Here is a 25,946-nt window from a genome sequence, read left to right on the forward strand (position 1 = left end):
GATAAATACTTGCCGCCGCGGTGGCTCAGTGGTTATGGTGCTCGGCTGCTGGCCAGAAAGACGTGGGTTCGATCCCGGCCGCGCCAGTTGAATTTCTTTGGAGGAGAAATTCTAGAGGCCCGTGTACTGTGCGATGTCAGTGCGCGTTAAAGAACCCCAGGTGGTCGAAATTTCCGGAGCCCTCCTCTACGGCGTCTCTCATAGCCTTAGTTGCTTTGGGACGTTAAACCCCATAAACCAAACCTAAACCAACCGATAAACACTTGCTTTCATAATGTGTACAAACTAGGCCAAACCGAAGTGCACTCTGTTCTCTCACGATTCAAACTTGAATCATGAGAAATCTGTTCACATTTAGCAGAGGTTTTTATGTATTTCGAGACCTAATCCTGCCTCTTGGCCTAATAATGGCTTGTTTCAAGGATACTTTCTGCTTCCCTCTTAGGTTATCGCCATTGTAGATGTTGAGAATTGACCCTTGCAACACTTAAAAATACTGCTAAAGTTTCATCGCTTGTTTCTGTGGACCCATTGTTGAGTGGACGGGGCAAAGTGTTTTAAAGTCTCTCATAGTCTCGAGGGTACATTGAGATGCCTCGCTCAAGTGCTGTGGTTGCTGTTCTTTTATGGTAGGTGGGTTTTTCTGAGCTGGATGTTCCACTCAGCACGGTAGGCAAAGAAGGGTGACGTTACACTGCCTCAGTTCACTTGCTTATTGGAACAAAATGCTCGCAAGCATTGCAAGTGAACACCACAAATGTTGGCAGTGTTTGCAATTAAACTCTGGAAATTAAGTCATTCATTGCTTATAACCAATAAAATACACGCTTGCTTTTCCCACTGGAATTCAAATTGACCAATATTAGAAATGACATTTGAATTAGGCCAATATGTATGGCTGTTTCAATTCTGCACGTGTGTACTGCTTGCTGTTGTGTGCAAAAGCAGATGTAGTAGGCCTGCTCGAATGTCGCTGCTTACGCCATCCGGACATGTTGAGTGTTCTTTGTATCGGGAGAACAGCAAAGTTGCGTGCTGAATTTCGATCTCAAGCACACTGCTGGATATGAGTGCATTCTGCTTCATATGTACCTGCAATAAGTCTTCAGCGAAGAAACTTCGCAGAAAGGTAACCACCCATACTCTGCTAAGGTCAAGTATGGGAGGGCTGAACATGGCTGTGCTGATTGTATATCTCAACAGTTCAGTCGTTTTAGTAGGGACTAAAGACAGAATAGTGCAACATAGAAGAAAGATGCAAGGTTGTGTAAACACATGTTCTATGATATTATGCAAAGAATTTGAATTTCTGGTGTCCAAGGCAGGCAGACCGAGTGACATATCTGAAATTTTGTTCTCAAGTATTTTTGGATTGGGGTGGCCTCCATTTAAATGACTTCAGTCGTAGGTTAGCATTTTCCCATGCCCCTCCCTTCATCCATTGCCCCTCTGTGCAGTGCTTATCTTCCAGGATGCAACATGGACCTGCCCGAATGTCTTCCTTCGCTTTTCGGTGGAGTGGCGGTATTAGTCAGCTTTAGCAGTTGCCTTTCCCTTAAGTTGAGCTTCTCATTCCCGTTACCGTACTTTTTTGTCTCGCATGTTAGACTTGTAAAATGCAGTCATCTTCCTACGAAAGGACAAACGTCCAGAAACTTCCGCGTTAGAGTTGCACCTTGTATCGTTGCATAAATACCTGTTCCGACTGATGTGCCCCTTCGTTCTACTCCAATATGCACTGCACCGACCTGAGCCCAACTATAGCAGCACACAAGTGGGCCTGCGAATTTCACTCTCAAGAATGACTGTCTGTGGCTTCATTAATCCACTTAATGGTCATAGCTTCACAACTGCAGAAAGCTGTGTCCAAATATGGCTCCTGAAAGACTAGCCTGAATAACACAGGCCCGTGTACTGTGCGATGTCAGTGCACGTTAAAGAACCCCAGGTGGTCGAAATTTCCGGAGCCCTTCACTACGGCCTCTCTCATAGCCTTTGTCGCTTTGGGACGTTAAACCCCATAAACCAAACTAAACCAAACCGACGGTGCAGAATTCGGGATATAAGACCTCCTAGCAGACCAACACCAAGAAAACCTTGAGAGAGAACAATGCGGGCCTTCAGGTTTTATTATAAACTAGCTAGCCAGGTAAACCCAGTTGTCAAGCTGTGTAGCCGGGTCATTCAGTCGTGCGGCTGCCACGCGCCTACACACACCACTCCACAAGCACGGCTCGCGTGCCTCGATACTCAAGCAAAGGGTGTCGCTGGATACCGGCCGAACAGCAGAACTCCAGGAAGCCGCGGTGCACTGTTAGGAATGTCACTCGCACCTCCTCGAGTCGGCGAGGCTAGTGCAATCCTTTTTGTGCCGCTGCCATGGCCGCCTCGTTGGTCTGCATCTGGAACTCCTGGAAGCGTTGCGATATGCGCTGGTTCATCTTCATGTACTTCTCCATGCAGTTCATGGCGCACTTGTCCTCTTTGTCCCGCACGTGACGCACAGTGAAGTCGTGCACGCAGTCGGTGAAGCAAAGCTCTGAAAGCTTGTTGTAGGAAACGAGAAAGTCTTTGAACTGCTTGATTTGCTCCGCTTGCGGGTCTGCTGCTGCCATGGCCGCCGCCATTTTTGTATGCACGTTTCTGTTGAAACGCCTCAGTTTCGAACTCCAAATATTTTTCTTGTCCTAAAATGTTCAGTATAATAACTGAACAGAGTTATAGGTGCGTTATGTTTACTAATAGTTGAAAACGTTTGCTAGCCGTGTGCCTAAACAGTTGACGCAAGGCAGCGAGTGATCGCAGATGGCGCTGCAGTAAAACCATAGACATCAGATTTTTACTTTTGTGTTCTCTTATTTTTAATAAGACCAGATTTTTGAGCCTCTCCTGGGCGCGGCCATTTTGCACCGACTGGCGCGTCGCGGTGCGGGCGTTTCGTTGGGGACTGCGGGGCTGCGGTAGTTCCGCGGCCGCGCCTGCATATAGCCGCGCTTCGGGCGCTAAAAAAACATTGTCGAGCATACTTCCGCTGTGTGGCTGTGTTGCAGGAAGTATTTACGTTATCAAAGCGATAACATTGACGCGTTTTAATGACATTTAGTTTGACATTCAAGTTAATTGTGCCGGCGCTTAGAACGCGCTCGTGCTTAATCGAATTCCGTCTTGGTGCTCCACCGCAAAGAAACTTTTTATTCAATATCAAGAATTAGGTGTGCGGCTAGTATGCAGTTCCAATTCCCATGCCCTCTTATTCCTTCCTGCCGGCCATAAAGCCCCCCCCCCCCCCCCCCCCCTTCCACAAACGGCTTTCTTGTCGCCGCGCCAGTTCATCAACAAATTACCGCTGTGAGCTCAACTGAGTCGCAGCGCCAACAGAAAACAAATTTTGTCATGGTTTATGCAACCTGGTGCATAAAAACGTACTTCCGCTTAATTTATAAAAGCTTGAATAGATATGAGCAGCTAATCCAGCTTTCACTAATTCTGAGGTCCGAAGTCGGGTTATTTTATTCAGGAGCTCTCGCCGCGTGTGAGAGCGTTGCGTAGGCGTTTGGCTAAGTGTGGAAAATGTAATGAAATCGCGCATATTTTCCTATGAATAATGTAGATACCGCACCGCTGCGGTGGCTCAGTGGTTACGGCTCTCTGCTCTGGCCCAAAAGACGCGGGTTCGATCCCGGCCGCGGCGGCCGAATTTCGAAGGAGGCGAAATTCTAGAGGCCCGTGTATTGTGCGATGTCAGTGCACGTTAAAGAACCCCAGGTGGTCGAAATTTCCGGAGCCCTTCACTACGGCGTCCCTCATAGCCTGAGTCGCTTTGGGACGTAAAACCTTAATAAACCAAACCAAGCTAAGGTAGATACCAACAGCAGAAAGATACTATAGATAAACCTTTCCCCAGATACCTCTAACATGCGTGCGGAAAAAGCAGCTGAAATCGGTAGCGGTCGTGCTTACAATCCTCTGCATGAAATGTGTTTAATGGGAACAAGAGCAAGCTCAGCGCAAGGGTGCCGAACACCTACAGAGGGCAAAACGCATGTCTAGAACACGCTCTGAGCGCGTTTCGGGCGTAACACGCGATAACTAGCCATAAGATTTGGTTAAAAATGGTCTGGATGTAAACATGTGCTATTAAACTCATAGAATTTCATCGTCATTTTTGGCTTTCTTGGTCGCAGCAGCTTTGGGAGCTCCGGAACACACAGTTTGGTTGTTCTAGGCATGCGTTTTGCCCTCTGTACATGGTGATCGAAAACACGCGCTCCGTTGGGACAACCTTCAGTCTGCAGCTCGCCTATCCAGTTACTACTCCACTGAGTCAAATCAATAGATCTACATTCTGATGCATAAAATTATCATAGATGATATCGCACGTAAAAGGCGACGACAAACGACACGACAGAGCAGAAATCTGCTTAGAAGTGCCGGTTTCCAGTCCGTACACTACTTGGTCGACTACACTCAGATGTCACGTTAACGAGTAACTGCGCACAAGATAACAGCAGCACTGTCTGGAAGAGGGCAAATGTGAGTAGTGACGCACAGCACACACCCTCATACGTTAGCTGATGGAGCACAAAACGGCAGAAGCGAACACGTAAACATGCGTTCTATGCGCGGCGCCGGCGCGACCCGCAGTCCCTCGGGCCGCGCGCGCCGACAGATGGCGACTGGCGTCGAGAGTAGGCGCGCGTCCGCAGCCTGCGTGCGAGGGTAAAAAAATCTGGTTTTTGAGCCTCTCCTGGGCGCGGCCATTTTGCACCGACTGGCGCGCCGCGGTGCGGGCGTTTCTTTGGGGACTGCGGGGCTGCGGCAGTTCCGCGGCCGCGCCTGCATATAGCCGCGCTTCGGGCGCTAAAAAAACATTGTCGAGCATACTTCCGCTGCGTGGCTGTGTTGCAGGAAGTATTTACGTTATCAAAGCGATAACATTGACGCGTTTTAATGACATTTAGTTTGACATTCAGGTTAATTGTGCCGGCGCTTAGCACGCGCTCGTGCTGATATCGAATTCCGTCTTGGTGCTCCACCGCGAAGAAACTTTTGTTCAATATCAAGCATTAGGTGTGCGCCTAGCATGCAGTTCCAATTCCCATGCACTCTTATTCCTTCCTGCCGGCCGGACATAAAGACCCCCCCCCCCCCCACCCCTTCCACAAACAGGGCTTTCTTGTCGCCGCGCCAGTTTATCAACAAATTACCGCTGTGAGCCCACTGAGTCGCAGCGCCTACAGAAAAGAAATTTTGTCATGGTTTATGCAACCTGGTGCACAAAAACGTACTTTCGCTTAATTTATCAAAGCTTGAATAGATATGAGCAGCTAATCCAGCTTTCACTAATTCTGAGGTCCGAAGTCGCGTTATTTTATTCAGGAGCTCTCGCCGCGTGTGAGAGCGTTGCGTAGGCGTTTGGCTAAGTGTGGAAAATGTAATGAAATCGCGCATATTTTCCTATGAATAATGTAGATACCGCACCGCTGCGGTGGCTCAGTGGTTACGGCTCTCTGCTCTGGCCCAAAACACGCGGGTTCGATCCCGGCCGCGGCGGCCGAATTTCGAAGGAGGCGAAATTCTAGAGGCCCGTGTACTGTGCGATGTCAGTGCACGTTAAAGAACCCCAGGTGATCGAAATTTCCGGAGCCCTTCACTACGGCGTCCCTCATAGCCTGAGTCGCTTTGGGACGTAAAACCTTAATAAACCAAACCAAGCTAAGGTAGATACCAACAGCAGAAAGATACTATAGATAAACCTTTACCCCCCAGATACCTCTGACATGCGTGCGGAAAAAGCAGCTGAAATCGGTAGCGGTCGTGCTTACAATCCTGTGCATGAAATGTTCTTAATGGGAACAAGAGCAAGCTCAGCGCAAGGATGCTGAACACGTACTGGTGATCGAGAACACGCGCTCCGTCGGGACAACCTGCAGCTCGCCTATCCAGTTACTGCTCCACTGAGTCGAATCAATAGATCTACATTCTGATGCATAAAATTATCATAGATGATATCGCACGTAAAAGGCGACAACAAACGACACGACAGCGCAGAAATCTGCTTAGAAGTGCCGGTTTCCAGTCCGTACACTACCTGGTCGACTACCCTCGGATGTCACGTTAACGAGTAACTGCGCACAAGATAACCGCAGCACTGTCTGGAAGAGGGCAAATGTGAGTAGTGACGCACAGCACACACCCTCATACGTTAGCTGATGGAGCACAAAACGGCAGAAGCGAACACGTTAACATGCGTTCTATGCGCGGCGCCGGCGCGACCCGCAGTCCCTCGGGCCGCGCGCGCCGACAGATGGCGACTGGCGTCGAGAGTAGGCGCGCGTCCGCAGCCTGCGTGCGAGGGTAAAAAAATCTGGTCTATACACTAATACTCATGGCATACTTACGGATCACCTTGTGATACTCGCATGCGACAGCTGAGTGATTTCTATTTAAATTTGGCACTGTTTCGGTTCCGGTTTTATCAGTTGGTTTATTGGGGTTCTTTAACGTGCACTGACATCGCACAGTACACGGGCCTCTAGAATTTCGCCTTCATCGAAATTCAGCCGCCGCGGCCGGGATCGAAACCGCGTCTTTCGGGACAGCAGCCGAGCGCCGTAACCACTGAGCCACCGCGGCGGGGCTGGTTTTGAAGGATCAAAGGGCTCAAAGTGCGCCTCCATCGAGCGGCCGTGGTATAACTTTAGGTTATCCGAGGCAGAGAAAAAACGCCAATATTAACGCTGAAAAGCAGTGTTCATTAACTACAACACTTAAAACAGACTGCTTCAAGAGCTGAATTGACAACAAACGACGTATCAGCAGTTGTATTGCCGCTTTGTCATGCCTCACATGACTGAAGCAGATATTAACGACGTTTTTAGCATAGCGGAGACGTATTAGCGGAGGCTAGATGCAGTTTGTAATCTGGTGCCCAAGCACATGTATAACAACCTGATAACAATGGCATATACTTTCGTGCCTCTGCCGAATAGAAGAGGTAGAAAATGAATGAATGTGCCAAGCACGGATTTATAAAATTCCGGGGGGCACTTTGTTGACCTAAAGTGCAATGAGGCGGAAGCCTTAAGCGCGGAGTTGCCACTGATGTGTGGTCAAGATGTTCACTTTCCCGTTCACTTTCCCGCAATGTACCCCAGCTGTGCACCGAAACGCGCTCTTCTCAGTTTGGTTACTTTAACTTACAGGGGAGGGCGCTCGCGTCGCAGCGACAGCAGCGCCACGGATGGCGTGTTTTGCCGCTCGCGTGCGGGGGAAGGCTCGCTCTCTTCTCCTTGCCAACTCTAGGATGGGGAAGCTCCACGCACTCTACGTGGAGACACTTGGCCCTCCCCAGGGCCTCCCAGTCCCCCCCCCCCCCCCTTCCAACCCGACCTCCTCTGCAGGTCACCCTGGACCTTGACGACGTGACCAAGCGCCACTCCCCTGCTGCAGCACTCCGCCAGACCACCGCTGCCTTCCTGGAAGAGTGCAAAGGGACCACCCTCCTCTTCACCGATGGCTCGGTCCTGCCAGCCACAGGGCAAGCAGCAGCGGCTCTGGCAGTGCCTCAACTGCAGCAGACCCGGTCCTGCAGACTTTCCTTCCCGGGCAGCTCCACGGCAGCTGAGCTGGCAGGTCTCCACCTGGCAGCAGAATTCATCGGGTCCACCACACCACCTGGCCCTGTCGCTGTCCTGTGTGACTCCCGGCCTGCCCTCCAGCTCCTGAGCACGCCCCACATCTCGCAGACATCGGCGAGTGTTCTGCGTGCCCACCTGCACGCACTTGAGGATGCAGGCTACCAGGTGTCCCTTCACTGGGTCCCTGGCCACACCGGCGTCCAGGGCAACGAGGACGCCGACTCCCTCGCCAAGGCTGCCCACAACGATGGGTCGCCAGTGACAACCGAAGTGGCCCCGCATGACTTTGCCCGGCTGCTACTAAGGCGAGCGGTAAGGGCAAAGCACCCTGACAGGCGTATCTCTGCGTGCAGGCCCTTCCACCGGCTCCCAGACAAGATCCCCCGCAGAGAACGTGCCCTCCTGCTCCGACTTCGGATCGGATGCTCATGGACGCCGACACGCAAGTTCGTAGTTGGTATGGCCTCCTCCCCTGCCTGTCCATCGTGCGGGGATACAGGCACCCTGGGTCACCTGTTGGGTGCATGTCCTACTTTTGCTCTGCCTCGTAGCCGTCTCTTTGCAGGCTACCGTGCCCTCGGCCTGCCAGCAGACACGGAGGACCAGCTGCTGTTCCCGGCCCGGAACCCCCTGCCCGCCTGCTGGCTCCTGCTGGCCTACCTCAAGGAGACCGGCCTGGACATCCTTCTGTAGCCCGAGGAGCCTGGACATGCAGCCCAAGGCCTGCGGCCTCCTGGACCTGCAGCCTTGGACCTGGACCCTTCTAGACCTTCGGCTCCTCCCAGCCACATGAAAGTCTAGGAATCTGCCTCCCCAGCCCGGTGCTTGCACACTATCCCAGTGCACCGAGGCTTCCCCCCGCGAGCTGTTGTTGCGGCGGCGGCGCTACTCCAAGATCCCTCCCCCTGCACGGACACGGACCGCTCCCGTCGCGGCGACGACCATACCCCCTCCCCTCTCCCCTCCCTACATCCCCCTACCCCTTCCCCTGGTCCCCAAGAGTGATGCCACCAACTGGCCAACATACGTCGGGACCAGTATCCCCTCCCAAGAATACCCCAAAGTAATCAATCAATCAATCAATCAATCAATCAATCAATCAATCAATCAATCAATCAATCAATCAATCAATCAATCAATCAATCAATCAATCAATCAATCAATCAATCAATCAATCAATCAATCAATCAATCAATCAATCAATCAATCAATCAATCAATCAATCAATCAATCAATCAATCAATCTTCTCCTTGGGATCGGGATCGCAAGCGGACGTTTCCGCGCGCCGCTCCGCTCTTCGTCGACGGGCGCCTCTTGGTTGGAACTTGCTCCCGCCGAACCCGTCCCGCTCGGCCTCGGAGTTTATCCCTTTGCCCTAGCGTGGGCGAACGTTCGGTCGTAACCGTGCTGGTGAGTCGGACATCCTCGATTCCTCAGTGTATTTTGTTGCTAGCTGGCGTTATTGTTGTTATAGCAATAAATGCCTTGTTTGTGTCAGCCAGTGTGTCGTTCCTTTGTTCCCGTAGAGCGAGGCCCGCCGTGGTCGGCGAGCGCTCGGTAGCGCTCGCGACCACGGGGTGGGGTCCGCGCGGCTTTGAACTGTGTCAGCCGCGCTTAAAAGGGGAGAACGTATTTATCTCCCCATTTTAAAACCCCACAGGGTCAAAGTGTTAGCGGATCGAGTTACAGTAGGCCTACTCAAAGATCAATCAATCAATCAATCAATCAATCAATCAATCAATCAATCAATCAATCAATCAATCAATTTTATTTCCTTAGAAAAGGAGGAGTACGGGACTAAAAGCTCGAGCAGCTTGACGAGGTCCCGACCCCTTGTTAGTTGGCATGACAGCAGGATGACGGCCAGTCTTACACAAAAATGAAAAAAATATCACAAAGCAACAGGTAATACAGAATGAAACAAGACGGCAATCAATCGGAGAAGCAACAAAAGGTAATACAGATAAATCAACACACATAAGCAACATTAGTGAACAAAATTAGGCGAATAGGAAGGCATGTTTTAGTCTTGCGAATGAAGAAGTTGACAAAAACGTTTAATGCGACAGTTTCGGTTTCTGGAGGGATCAAAATTTTGTCGGTCTAGTAAGTTTAACAGCGAAGGTAATGTATAAGATACAGATTGTTCATCATAGGAGGTTCTCGGGGTGTGTACAAACCACATTTCTTTATGTCGGGTCTGACGAATATTTGTGTTTTCTTGGAGTTTTGCCAGATGAGTTATGTAATCAATGCCAAACTTTACAAAACCTTTGTAACACAACATCAACCTGTAATTATAAAAACAAAACACAGGAAGAATTTCATATTTTGGAAAAAGTGGTTTTGTGGAGTATGTATAATGGACATCAGCTATGTAATGTACAGCTCTTTTTTGTAGCAAATGTAGTTTCTGCAAGTTTGTCACGCCAGTTGTGCCCCACACCACAATGCAATACTGCATGACAGATACCACCAGTGCATTGTACAACATTAATTTTACCTTGGTCGGGAGAATGCGACGCAGACGAGCAATGACACCAATGGCAGATGACAATTTTGATTGTAGGTGATCAACATGCTCATTCCAGGTAAGGTGCTTTGAAAAATGCACCCCAAGGATGTTAACGGAGTCCACTATCTCTAACTGCTCACTGCCCAGACACAAATTCATATTAGTTGTCAACATCTTACCTCTAGGCGTGTACAAGATTACTTTTGTTTTCTTCGGGTTGATTTTTAAACAGTTTATCGCGGACCAGCGTTCTAAGTCAGACAGCGTCTTATTAGCCTTTATTTCTAGATCTGTTTCCACGTTGCCTGTAATAAAAATGGTTGTGTCATCGGCATACGAAACGAATGTAGCATTATCTGTGCAGCTTGCAATGTCATTTATGTAAATTAAGAATAAAAGTGGGCCCAAAATGCTTCCTTGCGGCACACCAGTGGTAACTGCCTTCCGTGAAGATATTGCGTTATTGGCATCTACAAACTGTGACCTGTGGGACAGATAAGATGACAAAAGCGAGTGGGCGATTCCACGCACACCATACATTTCTAATTTGTTAAGAAGAATGGAATGATTAATTAAATCAAAAGCCTTAGAGAAGTCTATATATATGCCTAACGCCATATGCTTACACCTGAACGTGTCTAAAATTATTTCTTTTTGGCTCAGGAGGGCTGTTTCCGTAGAGCGATGCTTTCTAAAACCATGTTGAAAGTCTGCAATCAAATGGTGGCGGTTGAAGAATGAGAGTAATCGCTCATGCATTATCTTCTCAATGCCCTTAGAAAATACTGGAACTATTGATATAGGCCGATAATTATTCAGTGCAGTTTTATCACCGCGCTTGAAGACGGGAACAACGCGGGTGATTTGCATCCTCTTAGGAAAGGTACCTGTTGATAATATGATGTTATACACATGGGCAAGAATAGGGCTTATAATATCGAGCACAAACTTTACAGGGCGAATCTGGATACCATCGGCATCTAGTGACTTGCTATTGCTTGTAGCTCTGATACATGAAAAAACTTCAAGAGAGGTAGTGGGAGCAAGGAAAAGCGATGCTCCATTCCTGTTTACTGGAAGAAACTGAGCGTAGTTAGTGAGGCTGTGTTCTAAGTCCTGTTGCGGTGCTTGAGTAAAAACGTCATTAAATGCGTCTGGTACTGCATCTCCAGAAATTTGCTGCCCATCATGTTTCAGTATATCAGGAATAGCTGAGTAGGAGCTAGGCTGTAACAAAGCATTCAATTTGCGCCAAAGTACATCACTTCGCTGGTTAGCAGGGTCACTAAATATTGCTAAAAAATAAGCATCTTTGGCTGCTCTAAGTTTTTTTGTTAAACTGTTTCTGTATTTCTTAAACTTCTTAAGTAAGGCTTCATCCCTAGATTTTACAAATTTGGCATATAAAAAATGTTTTTGTTTAATCATGTCAAGAAGCTCAGGGGTCAGCCAAGGTTTCCGCGCTTTTGATGGCCTTGTAATTTTTTTGCATGGAAAGTGTGTATCATATAATGGTTTAAAAATATTAATAAAAGCGGAATATGCAGAGTCACTGTCTTGTGCGCAATAAAGGCTATCCCAAGTTTGCTGAGCAATGGCGTGGCGAAAAGCCTCCAGATTTGATGGCGTGATTGACTGAACATAAACTGGTTCCTTAGTTTTCTGAATCAAATGATTGATCTTACTTACTAGTAAAATGATGCCTAGATGGTCACTGATATCAGTGTACAGAACGTCGGCCTTTAACGAATGAATATTAATATTTGATATGAATACATCCAATAAGGAGGCACTGTCAACAGTCACGCGTGTTGCTGTAGAAATTGTATTCGAAAAACCGCAAGTTGTAATTAGAGTCTGGAAATCCTTTTGCAGCGGAGAAGATGACAGCATGTTTATATTGACGTCACCTCCTAAAACTAGATTCATTTTTTCTTCTGTTGCATAACTAAAAAGCTTTTCAACGAAAGCAAGAAAGCGGGTGGCATCGCCTGATGGTGGTCTGTACACAACAGAGAACAAGTTTGTACGGTTTTGTAGTGTTAATACCTCATAATCAGAAGTTATAGCGGTGAAATCGTCGACTGGTTCAGCAACAATATCATCTTTGAGCAAAAGCGCTACACCGCCCCCTCGCTTATCATCTCGACTACAGAAGAACGACTGATAACCAGAAAGCCGGAACAATTGTGATGTAGGCGTTAACCAAGTTTCGGTTAACATTATGACTGTAATCGGTATCCTAAAGCTATGTATTAACATGGTCAGTTCATCTGTCTTATGTGCAAGCGATCGAACATTTTGATGAAAAAATGTCATTGCTGGTTTTTTATCTGATATAAAATCTTTTACCTCGGACGGCAGATAACCCATATTTTAAATAAGGAGCCACCAGAAAAGATGAACACATTTGTTGTTCCTAAGTCATTTTCTGCAAATCATCAAGATGGCAAATGGGGACAATGAGACTGCCTTCTGATTTCCGGGCGAAAATCTTGCCGTTTCGATACCAGGCATACTTCCAGCCGAGTTCTTTCTTTTTGCTGTTGACCGCTCCAAACAAGCGTTTCATGGGAGGAGATAAGTGTTCATTGATGTAAATCGGAGTACTGGGCTGCAACTCTAACTGTATATCTTCTGTTGTCAGCCGTTTTTTTCTTGCTTTCTCTAGGAAACAGTCACGCTTGGCTCTGTGTTTGAACTGCACCACAATATTAGGACTATCAGCGTTTCCACTTGTCCTAACCCGGTGGCAAATTTCAACATCAGAATCCTCTAAAGGTACATCAAGTGCATCTGCAAGTTTTCTGGTTATATCCAGGGTGTTTTCTGCTGGCTCCGTTGGTACACCTTTGATTTCTATGTTGAAACACCTGGCATGCTGTTCATTTTGCATCAACCTTACTTCTTGATCCTTAAGTTTTGCGAGCAGGGCATCTCGGTCCTTTTCCAGACCCTGCAATGCGTCTTTTAGATCAGAATTTTCGTTTTTCAGCTCACTAACAGATGTTTTCATTTCCTCATAGCTCTTGTTCGCAAATTCCAAAAATCCCTTCATTTCTCTGATTTCTTTCCTTAAGTCTCTTTCCAGGCATTCGCGCAGTTCTCTAAATTCATTCTTGAACTCACGTTTAAGGTCTTCGAAAAGTTTAGCGAGCTCTTGCTTTCCTGTCATTGCTGCCACCAGAGCGTGGTGCAACACGGAGATAAGCGAAAACAAGATCGCGAGTGAAACAGTCCGCACGGGAACACACAAAAACAATGTATGTGCATGAACAGGAATATGGCAGCAGAAGCTACGGCCGAGTGTTTATCCGACTATTTAAGAGGGCATAGAAATCACCAACCTGTACAGGCGGAAAGAAACAGTTCAGAATGCGTGCTCCCGGCCGCAACCGCTGCTGCCAACTGATGCGAAGGTGCTTCTTGCAGGGCTTTTTAACCAAGGGGCTTGGTGTCCCGCGCAGGCGCGCTGTGGTAGACAGTAGGCAGTAGACACGGCCACCGCCACGATGCTTTTTCTTGGGGCGATAAGCGCTGCAGCCAGGGTAGATGAAGTTTTCTTGCCGGTAGTTCCTTGCAGCTGTGATCTGTACAGGCGGAAAGAAACAGTTCAGAATGCGTGCTCCCGGCCGCAACCGCTGCTGCCAACTGATGCCAAAGATGATCCATGTAATTCATGTTTGAACCTAACAATCAAACAGCTTAAAGTTTCGATGTTCCATTTGGAGATGAAAGAGCAGTTTATGGGGTTTAACTTCCGAAAGTGACTCAGGCTATGAAGGGCGCCGTAGTGGAAGTCTCCGGGTAATTACGGCCAGCTGGTTCTTTAACGTGCACTGCCATCGCACATGACACGGGGCTGTAACATTTCTCCTTCATCGATATGCGATCGCCGCGGCCGGGATCGAACCCGTGTCTTTCGGGTCAGCAGCCGAGCGCCATAACGACTGAGCCACCGAGGCGGCGCAGATCAGTTTTTAATTATGCTCTTCGTTTACTATATACGCCTGCGAATTTCCGCGCAGTTTTGTTGTTCTTATAGACATTCAGAAAACCAAACGAGGTAAATTTAATTGTTCTGTAAACCGTTTATCACAATAAATCTTGCATATTTTTGCATATGTGCCATGAAGGGATAATTGATAATGAAATCGTGGAAGTTGATAACTTTTGTTCGGTGTTTTCATTGCCCGGAAATAACAACGTTAAACAGGCTATGTCCATCATCAGGCAGGAGGTTGAAGTTAGCAGCACTGTAGTAAACATCATACATGAAACGCACATCTACTTCGGGCTTCTTCACAGTTTCGCGAACCATGGCGACATTGTTGCACGTGATTGTTCGCATTTTCCTTCGCCTCTTGGAATTTCTCAGTGTCGTCCGCGATGACGTCATAAAGACGGAACAGACTGCCCGGGAACTCTACCAATTCGGTAACCTTTAGGATGTGGCGAGCGACCAGCCAGCGAAGCGATTCTAGAAATAGCTAGGGTGCAGCTGAGGGGAAAGAGCAGCATCGGGACAACCATCAGGAGCTGCAGCGCGATCCAGTTGAGCCGCACTTTGTGGAGGACTGCGAAGCGAGCAACTCCCAGGCAGAAACCAAGCATGCCGGAGAAGCTGATGTCTAAGCCCCGGCACAGACTTGTCGACACCTGGACGCAAGCTACGACGTACAGCGTACACGACGAACAAGATGGGTGAAGTCGAGTGCTCAGGTATATGGAAATGTGTTGGCGAAGCCCCACCGGAATAAGCTCAGTCATCGATCCCAGGACAACGAGCTCACGGCCGATGATATTCGCGACGACGCGGCCCACGACCAGGAAGGGAAAGGACTGGGCCATGTAGACGGCGAAGACCACGGCAAGGAGCCACCGCCGGTGCCACACCAGGTCCCAGCTGCTCACGATGGTAGAGTGCGCCACCTTGGTGTCGTAGTTCCACCGCTCGCCGAGGGCGACCGTCATGTCGTTAGGGTCGTATGGGCTCGCGTAGACATTGCACTGTCCCCGCCGGTCGTTGTCTCCTGCGGCGATGGCCAGGATGTTCCAGGTTTCGACGGAGACGCTGTCGACTGCCGACTGCTTGCACCAGTGGTCCAGGTCCCTGGAGATGAGCGGGAAGGCGAGTGTGTGTGTGTGCGGTACCCACACGATGATCTCGCCACTCTGGAAGTTGCTGTACCCGAAGGCCTCGGCGAAGGCGAGAGCCTTGCTTGTCTCCGGCTTAATGGCGACTGGGAAAGGGGACCTCGGGATGCTTTCCATGCTGGTGTCGTGCACGACCGGCACTCACGTCCGGCTGAAGGTCGGTTAGCAACCGCTTGCTGATTAGAGCGTTCTTCGTAGGGTTAACCCAACGTATTCGTCTCCGTCCTTTTCTTCTTCCGCGTGCTCCCCGTGGTGTCATGTTCGCGTGGCATGGTTTGTGTCTCGAGCCTGCACGACCTTTCATTTTTCTTTTCATGCAGTACTTGGTGGCAGAACTCGGTTGAAGGTCGGTTAGGAACAGTTTCCTCACTAGAACATTCTTCCCAGGCTTAACTCAACTTCTTCTTCTCCACAGTAAACATGGCACATACCCACGCGGGGGGATTGGCCAAGGCTAAGTAGAATAGTAGAACGACTGAAATTAGAAAATATATTAAATGTTGAAATTTTTAAATAAATTAAACAAATTAGATATACCAGAAATAAAATAAAAAACGCTTTTTGGACATGCGGTCGAATTTTATATGGAGTTAACAGGGTAAGCGACCAGTTGCAATAATGAAGGTTGTGGGTTTCTACGTGGACACATGCCACCACCCACCGCGGGTTCGAGCTTCGCGCGAGCCAAGGGCCCCGATCAGCCGTCACCACACACCACTGGGACACCGATGCAGTGCACTCAACCTCCGCTGGGAAGAGAGCGATTCACCGCAAAGAAATAGGCCTCCAAGTTCACCAAGGAGACGTTTATTCACGTCGTCCTTCAGCAGTACACACGCACTCAATCGTCACCCCGTCCCGGGGGCGCGCGAGGAGCAAGGCTCCGCTGCGCGCACGAAGCGACTCGAGCAATGTGCGCCGCTAGCACGCCGCTGCAGGAGAATGTCCCCGCGGCAGTGCTGTGATCTCTCTCTCGTGTCGACCGTTGGGCCGGTTGCGAGAGAGAGTGGGCAATCAACGCAAGGTACGCCTGTCGGAGGTCGCTGGACCCCGCTGGACAGGCTCGAGCCGCTGCAGGTCAGAGGACACGTGCGGTCTCGGCCCCGCTCGGACGGTCGCGGGATGCGCGGCCGCCAAAACGGGTCCTGGATTCCCGCCAAAAGGCGCCAATGGCAAAGGCCCTTGGGGAGTCGGGGCGGAGCTGTGGCTAAATGACAGTGATTAGTCACCCAGCCGCCTCTCCACCGCCTGAGGCGGGAGCAAGGGAAAGAGGAGAAACGACGCGGTAGGCCGGCACAGCCGCGCAAAGGCGACGGCGGAAAGCCAGATTCCCACAAGTTGGACTGGGGGTGGTAGGGTGAAGTGGTGTAGTGCTCGATTCCGAAGGAACGGCACGTGTTACCGAACACCCGAGCGGTGAAATAGGACGCATTGTCCGTGATCAGTCTTTCCGGAAAGCCGAACCGACAGAACACTTCCTGGAGTTTATCCAGCACCGCTCGTGCTGACACTTTCCGAAGGGGGTACAACTCAACCCATTTGGAAAAGTGGTCAGCGACTACCATCAGGTAAATGAACCCCTGCTTGCTCCTGGGGAAAGGCCCCATCAAATCGCAGGTGGCCATCTGCCACGGACGCACACTGTCAATTGGTTTCATCATTCCAGGCGGCTTGCCGCCCCGTGACTTCACCGCTTGACAGACATGGCAGGAACGGCAATAGCGGAAAATGTCACGCTTCATGCCGGGCCACGTCACCGATTGACTCAGTTTTGCAAAAACTTTGGAGCCACTCAGATGACCGGCCAGTGGTTCGTCATGAGAGAATCGCAAAAGTGCGCCTCTCAGACTTTTGGGGATAACCACCTTGAACGGGTCGATGGACTCGTCATCGGTGGCTATGTACTTCAGCACGAGCCCGTCATTGTCCAGCAAATATGAATCCCCGGGGTTCGCCGCGACACACGCTGGCTTCTGCCCCACTGCGCCCGCTACAATACCAGTAGCGTCACGGCGCTCCGTCTCCCTGAGACCGTCGCTCATTACGCGACAAAAGGGGTCATTTTGCTGGGCTTTCAGTAGCTCTTTACGGCTGAAAACGATTCCAGTCATCCCAGAGGGGAGCGTGGTCTCGTCCCCACTCAGGTTTGCAGCCAAAATTTCCGTTCGCGTCGGCAACTCCGAGGCGCTCACGAAGAGCTTCGCCTCTCGTCCTCTTTGCGAAGCGCTGCTTGCCTGGTTAGCGGAATGGGTTAACCCGTTTCCGGGCTCCCCCTCCTTGCCGCCCGGCGGCTCGTCCGCTGTTTCGCCCCCTCCGCCTACAGGCGTCAAAGCGCCGCTGGCGAGTGGGGCACGGTATAGCGCGTCAGCTACCACGTTTGTGCTCCCCTTTCGATACTGCACCGCAAAGTCGTAATGCTGTATCAGGAGAGCCCAGCGCGCCAGCCGACCCGCAGGCTCGCGGAGCCGCATCAGCCAACTGAGCGCACTGTGGTCTGTCTGCACCACGAATTGCGTTCCATCAAGGTAGACGTCAAATTTGCGCAGTGCAAACACGATGGCGAGGCACTCCTTCTCGGTCACGGAATAATTCCTCTCCGAGGGCAGCAAGGAGCGGCTGGCAAAGGCCAGCGGTTGCAACACGCCATCGAATTCCTGTAGGAGAACTGCTCCTAAACCCAGATCGCTCGCGTCAGTCTGGACTACGAACTGTCTGGTCAGGTCGGGTAGCCTGAGCTGCGCTGTCTCGGCAATGGCACTAGACAGGAGGCGAAAGGATCGCTCTTGCTCGGGCCCCCATCGCCACGCTGCAGTCTTTCCCAAGAGCTTGGTCAAGGGTGCCTGCACGCGGGCACAGGACGGGATGAACGACCGATAAAAATTGGCCATTCCCAGAAAACGGCGCAGGCCGCGTACGTCCTTGGGCGCGGGAAATTCGAGTATGGCTCGAAGTTTCTCCGCATCAGGCTCAATGGAGCCCTCGCCCAGCGTGAACCCTAGTAACTGAACCCGGGTCCGCGCTATTTGGGCTTTCGCAGGATTCAAAGTCATCCCAGCAGCCCGTACCCTCTCGAGCACGTCGGCAATGTGGCCTAAGTGCTCATCGAAGGTTCGTGAATAAATCACGATATCGTCCAGGTAGCACATGGCGTGGGACCATTTCGCTTCCCCCAGGACGCGGTCCATGAGCCTCTGAAAAGTCGCAGGACCATTGCAGAGACCAAAGGGCATACGAGTGAACTCAAGCAGCCCTCTGTGGCACGTGAACGCGGTCTTGGACCGGTCAGTGTCAGCCATCTGGACCTGTAGGTAACCTTTGGAGGCATCTAGCGTGGAAAAGTACCGCGCGCTGCCCAGGTTTCCTACGATTGAGCTGATCGTCGGGAGCGGATAGGCATCCTTGCGAGTCAGCGCATTCAGACGGCGATAATCCACACACAAACGGTGGCTGCCATCTTTCTTAGGCACCAACACCACCGGAGACGCCCAGGCGCTGGACGAGCGGCGGATAATGTCCGCCGACAGCATCTCATCCAGCAACCCATCAATCACCTGCCTTTTCGCAAGGCTGACGGGTCTAGGGTTGCACTTCAAAGGAAGCGCGTCTCCAGTGTGGATCTTGTGGCTCACTAAAGTGGTACAGCCAGGTTGATCCGTGAAGAGCTCATCGTACTGACGCAATAGCGCTGTCAAACGAGCCTTCTGTGTGTCATCCAATGTTACCGCACAGGCGGCCAGCGGATGTGGTGCCTGGTCGTGCCGCGCCGCTCGGTCCCAATGGGGAGGCTGAACGACGGAACGCTCTACACAAGGGCGTGGCCCTGTCTGCTGAGCGTGGCACTCTCCGAACGCCTTCACTGCGCAGGCAGATACTGACGCCGGTGGGCTAATGAACGGCTTAAGCTGGGAAAATGGTCCGTCGCGATAGCCGCCATTCGCAATGTCCACCACGATCCCGGTTTTCAGGAGAAAGTCCCGTCCGAGAATCATGGGCACACTGAGCCCCGGGAGATGGATGAAACGCGTGCGTCTCGTCCGCTCTCCCCACCTGACAGTCAGCCTCGCGGCGCCAGCCGAATGGGCTACGCCTTTCGCAAGGTTGAATGCCGTACGGCAGTCCCGCAAGCGCACAGAGTGCTTTTGCAAGTGGGACAACACCTCTTCACCGAACAAGGAAGCGCTGGCTCCCGTATCCAATAACGCCGAAAATTCGCGGCCAGCAATGGTGACCGGAATAAACGGCGCGTGCGCATTAGCAAGGCAGCTTGCTCTGTACGCAGAGGGAATTAGCAGAGATTGGGCCGGTGGTCCCTTTACGACCGACCCCCGCCGCCGTTTCCCTGCCTCGCAGGAGGCCTGGCTACGGTGCATTCTCTTGCTAAGTGGCCCCTCTCTTGGCAGCGGAAACAGCGCACACCGCCGCGAGCTTGGTCGCGGGACAATGGCGCCTCTCCCTGCCTGGGTCCGCCCGCTGCACGACCAAAGGGTCGGCCGAGTCGGGTTTCCCCCTCCGCTGTGCGTTGGAGCGCTTGGCGCCCCTCAGCACGCGCTTCAGAAAACGGTGCAGCGCAGGCTGCCCGTCTCCCGTACGAGTAGGGATCGAGAGCTCTGTCGCTCAACTCCCATGGCTCGTTTTGCCCGCTAACAGCTGCAAAGGCAGGTTGTGCGGGTGGTCGCCGGTTGGGTAAGGGCAAGGCCCCTCTCCATGCACAGCGTGGCTCAAGGGCCTCGCTTGCCGGCGGTGGCGGACGATAGGCGCGCGCGGCGAGAATGTCGCCTTGAATGCGCTTTGCCTCGGCGGCCAGCTCCTCCAAATCTCGGAATCGGCCGCCGCGCAGGTAAGCCGAAAAGGTCGGATGTGCCTGCCTGATCGTCCTTTCGACACGCTCCTCGTTCGAGGCTCTGGGCTCGGCGATTGAGAAAAGGTCTTCCATCGCACGAACATACTCTTGCAGCGACTCATCCGGAGCCTGAGTACGGAGCTCCAGCTCTCGCCGCATCCTACGCTCGTAGTCAGCGGGCAGGAATTCGCGCAGGAATGCTGCACGGAACTCCTCGAGAGTCGCTGCCCGGTGGCCGGAAAGCCGATGCCACCGAGCTGCCGTGTCAGTCAGCGCTGCGGGGATGATGTGTGCAAGCACCACCTGCTCAGTGAGACCCATAGTTCTCTGATAATGGGTGAGGGACTCAAGGAAATCCCGGGCACTGAGTAGGTCATCATACCCGCGGTATGTTGGCATGGGCAACTTGACCGCGGGGTGAGACAACTTCGGCGTGGCCAAAAGTGTCCCAACAGCCCCTGACAGCGACTGGATCATCTGGGCAGCACTGGCTAGCAGCGCCTGCGCCCCGGCCTCAGTGGAGGCTTGGGCGGGCTGCACGAACGAGGGAGGCAAGGCTCCTAGTTCGATGAGCGGCGCGGTTTCCGCAGGGAACCGGGCCAGCGCCTCGCCGTTCCCAGAGCAGAATTGACTGCTCGCGGGGCACGGCTGCTGCTGTTCGAAACTGCCGGTTGCGGCAGCGTGACACGAACTGCTTTCGCACTGGGCGGAAAGCGTGCACAGCTGAGGCATGTGACCAGCGGATGCACCGCAGGGTGCTTCCGATACAGCTCCAATGGGAGCCGCGTGGTCGACATTTTGGGTTGTGGCGCCGTAAACCCCAACGGGGGCCGCGGCCAACCACGGTGTCTGGCTATTCGAAGGAACAGCAGCCAGCGGATCAAACGACGCTACAACTCCGTAGGGGGCCGACATGTAGCTACCGAGTGCCCCGCTGGGGGTAGACATGGTGCGCAAGCGTGATCGGCAAGGCGACCTGCTCGGCTAATGTGTCATCACAGGCGTAAGCGCCAATGACTTATCACGTTGGGCGCCAGTTGTGGGTTTCTACGTGGACACAGGCCACCACCCACCGCGGGTTCGAGCTTCGCGCGAGCCAAGGGCCCCGATCAGCCGTCACCACACACACACACTGGGACACCGCTGCGGCGCACTCAACCTCCGCTGGGAGGAGAGCGATTCGCCGCAAAGAAATAGGCCTCCAAGTTCACAGAGGAGACGTTTATTCACATCGTCCTCTAGCTGATACACACACACTCAATAGTCACCACGTCCCGGGGGCGCGCGAGGAGCAAGGCTCCGCTGCGCGCACGAAGCGACTCGAGTAATGCGCGCCGCTAACACGCCGCTGCAGGAGAATGTCCCCGCGGCAGTGCTGTGATCTCCCTCTCGTGTCGACCGTTGGGCCGGTTGCGAGAGAGAGTGGGCAATAAACGCAAGGTACGCCTGTCGGAGGTCGCTGGACCCCGAGTGACAGGCTCGAGCCGCTGCAGGTCAGAGGACACGTGCGGGCGAGCTCGAGTAAACACTGGTCCGAACGGCAAAGGCCGGCACGGACAAAACAGTTGCGTACGCACCTTACGCTGTCTCGGAGGGATCTCTCTCTCTCGGCCCCGCTCGGACGGTCGCGGGATGCGCGGCCGCCAAAACGGGTCCCGGAATTCCCGCCAAAAGGCGCCAATGGCAAAGGCCATTGGGGAGCCGGGGCGGAGCTGAGGCCAAATGACAGTGATTAGTCACCTAGCCGCCTCTCCACCGCCTGAGGCGGGAGCAAGGGAAAGAGGAGAAACGACGCGGTAGGCCGGCACAGCCGCGCAAAGGCGACGGCGGAAAGCCAGATTCCCACAAGGTAGCCACAAAAAGTGCTTAGCGAGAATCCCGTGGCGCTCTCACCAAACGAGAGCAGAACTGGTAGAGACAAAGGGAGTCGTAACCTCGAAAGGGGGACCTCCAAATACTGTTTTCTCTGAAATGCGAACCGCCGGCAGGAGAGGAGAAAATGGTCAATTGTTTCAACTGCTCCGCATGAGTTGCAAAGGTTTGTCGTAGCGAATCCGCATCTGCAAACTCAACTTGTTCGTCTCCGTCTTTTTCTTGTTCCGCGTGATCCTCGTGGGGGCACGTTCGCGTGGCATGGTTCTCGAGCATGCACGGCCTTTATTTTTTCTTTTCATGCAGGACTTTGTGCCGGACCTCCCCTGTGCAATTTTCGTCGCGGCGTGTATTGTAATCTTTGCGTGTGCGGTTTCTGACGGCCGTGGGAACACGTCAAGGAAAACAACCGTAACTTACGCTTTAGTATCGCCGTACCATTTGAGCCAAGTTAATTTTCCTGCTAAGACGAAATCATGGCGCGAGCTTGACGGTATTTAACGTATACGTGACGGTATTTAACGTAAACCTCTATTAATTCAGTTTAAAAAAAATGTGCCGCCCCCTACGCAAACGCCGGCGTTTGATCGAGGCATCCAGGATCAACCCGCCGCGGTGGCTCAGTCAGTGGTCATGGCGCTTGTCTACTGAGCCGGAGTACCCGGGGTCGAAACCAACCGCGGCGGGCGCGTTTCGATGGAGCGATACGCAAAAAGGCGCCTTTATGCTGTGCGATGTCAGTGTACGGCAAAGATCCCCTGGTGGTCGAAATTTTCCGCATACCTCCACTTCGGCGCCTCTTTCTTCTTTCCTTCCTTGCTTCTTTCACTGCCACCTTCCACCCTTCCCTTACGGCACGGTGCGTGTGTCCACCACGATATGTGTGACAGATACTGTGTCATTTCCTTTCCTCAAAACCAACTTTCATTTTTTTTTACAAGCTCTAACAATCGCTCGAAGCATCTGCCGCAGTGGTCGAGAAAGACAACACTGCACGTGCTGTCAGTGTACGTGCGAATGCAAATCAGACTAATTCCCTAACGTTTATGTGGGTCTGTTTATAAAGGGGACCAGTCAGGTCTTCACAGCAAGAGAAATTCATACGTGGCTTTCTTGCACTGCTTTCCGCATTCAACGTGGACGAACATGGTGTGCTTCCCCAACCTTTGGTCACAAAGATCTCTTCATAATTTGATTTAGGTACAAGACGGGCACACTTTGTGCACGTGTAAATGCGCTCGTTTTCTGCGGTAAACCTGCATTTCTACGTGCTGTAGCCTTGGTATATCCTTCTTCATGGCGACGGTATAAAACGCTTCATCTATTTTGTTTGTCCCCTAAAAATCTGCCCTATACTATTTTCCTTTACATTGCTTGTTGCGTCGTTCGCAATTTAGTATCAAGCCTTCTCATTGTCCTCCGTGTTTCTGCCCTATAGACGAGTCCTGGTAAGACAACGCTATTATACACTTTCCTCTGTGGGATATTGGTAAGAGAGAGGTAAAACTTTATTGTTTTTTTTTTTTTTTAATGTAGGAGGAGTCAGGTGGCGCAAGCTCCTCAGTTCAGGACTCCTGTGGCTTTCTGTGATGCCTGGACCCGGCGGTTGGCCTGTTGTTGGTCCCCCAGACCGTGGCTGGTCAGGGCCGTCTCCCACTGCTCGTATGATGTCTGTGACCTTTTTAGGTGGGATGGTTTCCTCAGGCAACTCCGCGAAATATGGAATAGCGTGAGCTTACCGCCGCACCAGCGATAGGTGTTGGGTTATCTGCAAGGGTGGATGAGGATGTACAAGTACAGGTTAGAGACGGTGTTGGTCTCTATTCACCTCCAGAATGTGACTTCCTCTGCGGAGGGTAAAAGGACATTTCCTACGGTTTAGTCAAAAGATTTCTAGACGAGCTTCGCAAGACCCTCAAGGTAGCGCCAATACCAAAAAACATGGATCCCAACCTCCATCGAGGCAGAAGAGAAGCGAGGGCCGACTTCATCGAAAGAACATACGCTCCTCAAGCCACGACCGTGTATGCAGACGCGTCTTGGAGAGGAGGAGACACCAAAATCGCTGTGGCGGCGGTGGTCGATTCGTCTTTACGCGAAATGACCAGCGCGTCTCTCCGAGGCTGCACAGCTGCAGAGTCCGAGGAAGTAGCCGTTGCTCTAGCGGTGGCGGAGGGCTATAGAACCGGGCGGTCGCTAACAATACTCACCGACTCTCAAACAGCCTGCCGAAATTACATGATTGGCAGGATAGGTCGTCACGCGCTCCGTATACTCCTCGCAGCGAGCGACAGAATTAAAAACCAGGAAGAACAAAGCGACAAGATCCCACACAAAATTGTGTGGGTACCGGGGCACACGGGCGTGGCAGGGAACCAAGAGGCCGACAGGATAGCTCGAGGATACATTACTTTCCGAGCATCCGATGAGCCCGCGGAACTCGCGCCAGCGCCCAGGGATTACTCGGCCATACTACAAAACTACAGAGGCAGAAGATTGCGGTATCCCCCACCGCACAAATCTCTCAGCAGAGAGGAAGCTGTCACTTGGAGACAATTACAAACAGGCTCTTTCCCAAACCTACATATACTAAACAAAATGCACCCTACCATATACGCGGACAAATGTCCCTGGTGCGACGGAAAACCTACTCTCTATCACATCACATGGGCCTGCCAAAAGATAGACGTGGTCCCCAAAATACAAAACCCGAGTGCGGAGCAGTGGGAGACTCTGCTGTCCAGCGACCGCTGTGAAGACCAAGAAGGTCTGGTACAGCGAGCTCAACGGGCGGCAGTGGCCAGCGGAGCCCTGGACTGAGGGCAACCGACCACTGATTAGAGGCGGACGACTTCGACAGAGAAGACTCCTGGGGGTAAAATCAAGGAGAAAACGTCTCTGAAGATGCTCCCAAACCGCAGGAAAAAGGACTAGAGTAAAATAAAGTTTTTCCTTCCTTCCTTCCTAGGCGTTCATCATAGTTTGGTGGTAGAGGGGAGAGGCAAGGGTAAGCCGATCGGTTTTAGTACTCGGCCTAGATTGTTTGCCACCTCATTGACTTCAAGCCCTCCATTGCCCGGGGTCCATGAAATGCTATGGAAGCGGTGCAGAGCGTATGAGAGACTCGAGGGTATGAGCAAGACCACCGTCGTTTTTGGATCTCTTCCTTTCGTAAAATGTTAGTAGTTCGAATCATTTATCATATAAGATGATCTGTCCGCCAGATCGCAATGCCTTATAGCGAGGGCGATGGCTGTTGCTCGGCTGTAGACGGTAGCTGCGCTCGAACGCGACCGTGACGAACATGCTGCGTTCAGTACGAATCTTGGCCTTGATCAACTGAGTGGTTCTTCTGCTTGTGTGTTTTTCTTAGTGGACACAGGCAGACCCAGGTGGTGGAAGCGCGAAACCCGATGATGATGATGCCCTCATGCTTAATGGCACATACCCATCCCAGACAACACCAAACGTCCGCAGGACGTCCCAAAAATGTACGCACATCCCACATCCCTAACGGGACGTCCCTGGGACATCCGTATGAAGTTCGCACTGGGATTATCCCGGAAACAGTGGTATGCCGATGAAACAACCATTTTTATTACAGGCAACGTGGAAACAGATTTAGAAATAAAGGCTAATAAGACGCTGTCTGACTTAGAACGCTGGTCCGCGATAAACTGCTTAAAAATCAACCCGAAGAAAACAAAAGTAATCTTGTACACGCCTAGAGGTAAGATGTTGACAACTAATATGAATTTGTGTCTCGGCAGTGAGCAGTTAGAGATAGTGGACTCCGTTAACATCCTTGGGGTGCATTTTTCAAAGCACCTTACCTGGAATGAGCATGTTGATCACCTACAATCAAAATTGTCATCTGCCATTGGTGTCATTAGTCGTCTGCGTCGCATTCTCCCGACCAAG

The 25,946-nt window shown here is 51.6% G+C and overlaps 1 protein-coding gene across 1 annotated transcript; it reads right to left on the reverse strand.

Moving 5' to 3' along the window:
• Nucleotides 1–2,111: 2,111 nt before the first annotated feature.
• Tim9a (translocase of inner membrane 9) lies at nucleotides 2,112–2,650 on the reverse strand. Its single transcript, XM_089563878.1, has one exon. It carries the CDS (start codon nucleotides 2,625–2,627, stop codon nucleotides 2,352–2,354), a length of 276 nt encoding a protein of 91 aa, XP_089420004.1. The 5' UTR covers nucleotides 2,628–2,650; the 3' UTR covers nucleotides 2,112–2,351.
• Between the last annotated feature and the right edge of the window lie 23,296 nt (nucleotides 2,651–25,946).

The sequence above is a fragment of the Amblyomma mixtum genome, chromosome 10, assembly GCF_055824585.1.
Source record: "Amblyomma mixtum isolate Tamu chromosome 10, ASM5582458v1, whole genome shotgun sequence".
Classification (NCBI taxonomy): domain Eukaryota; kingdom Metazoa; phylum Arthropoda; class Arachnida; order Ixodida; family Ixodidae; genus Amblyomma; species Amblyomma mixtum.

Bases quoted from the DNA above. Each gene is read 5' to 3' on its own strand.
- Tim9a (XM_089563878.1), bottom strand. From the start codon at position 2,627: ATGGCGGCGGCCATGGCAGCAGCAGACCCGCAAGCGGAGCAAATCAAG.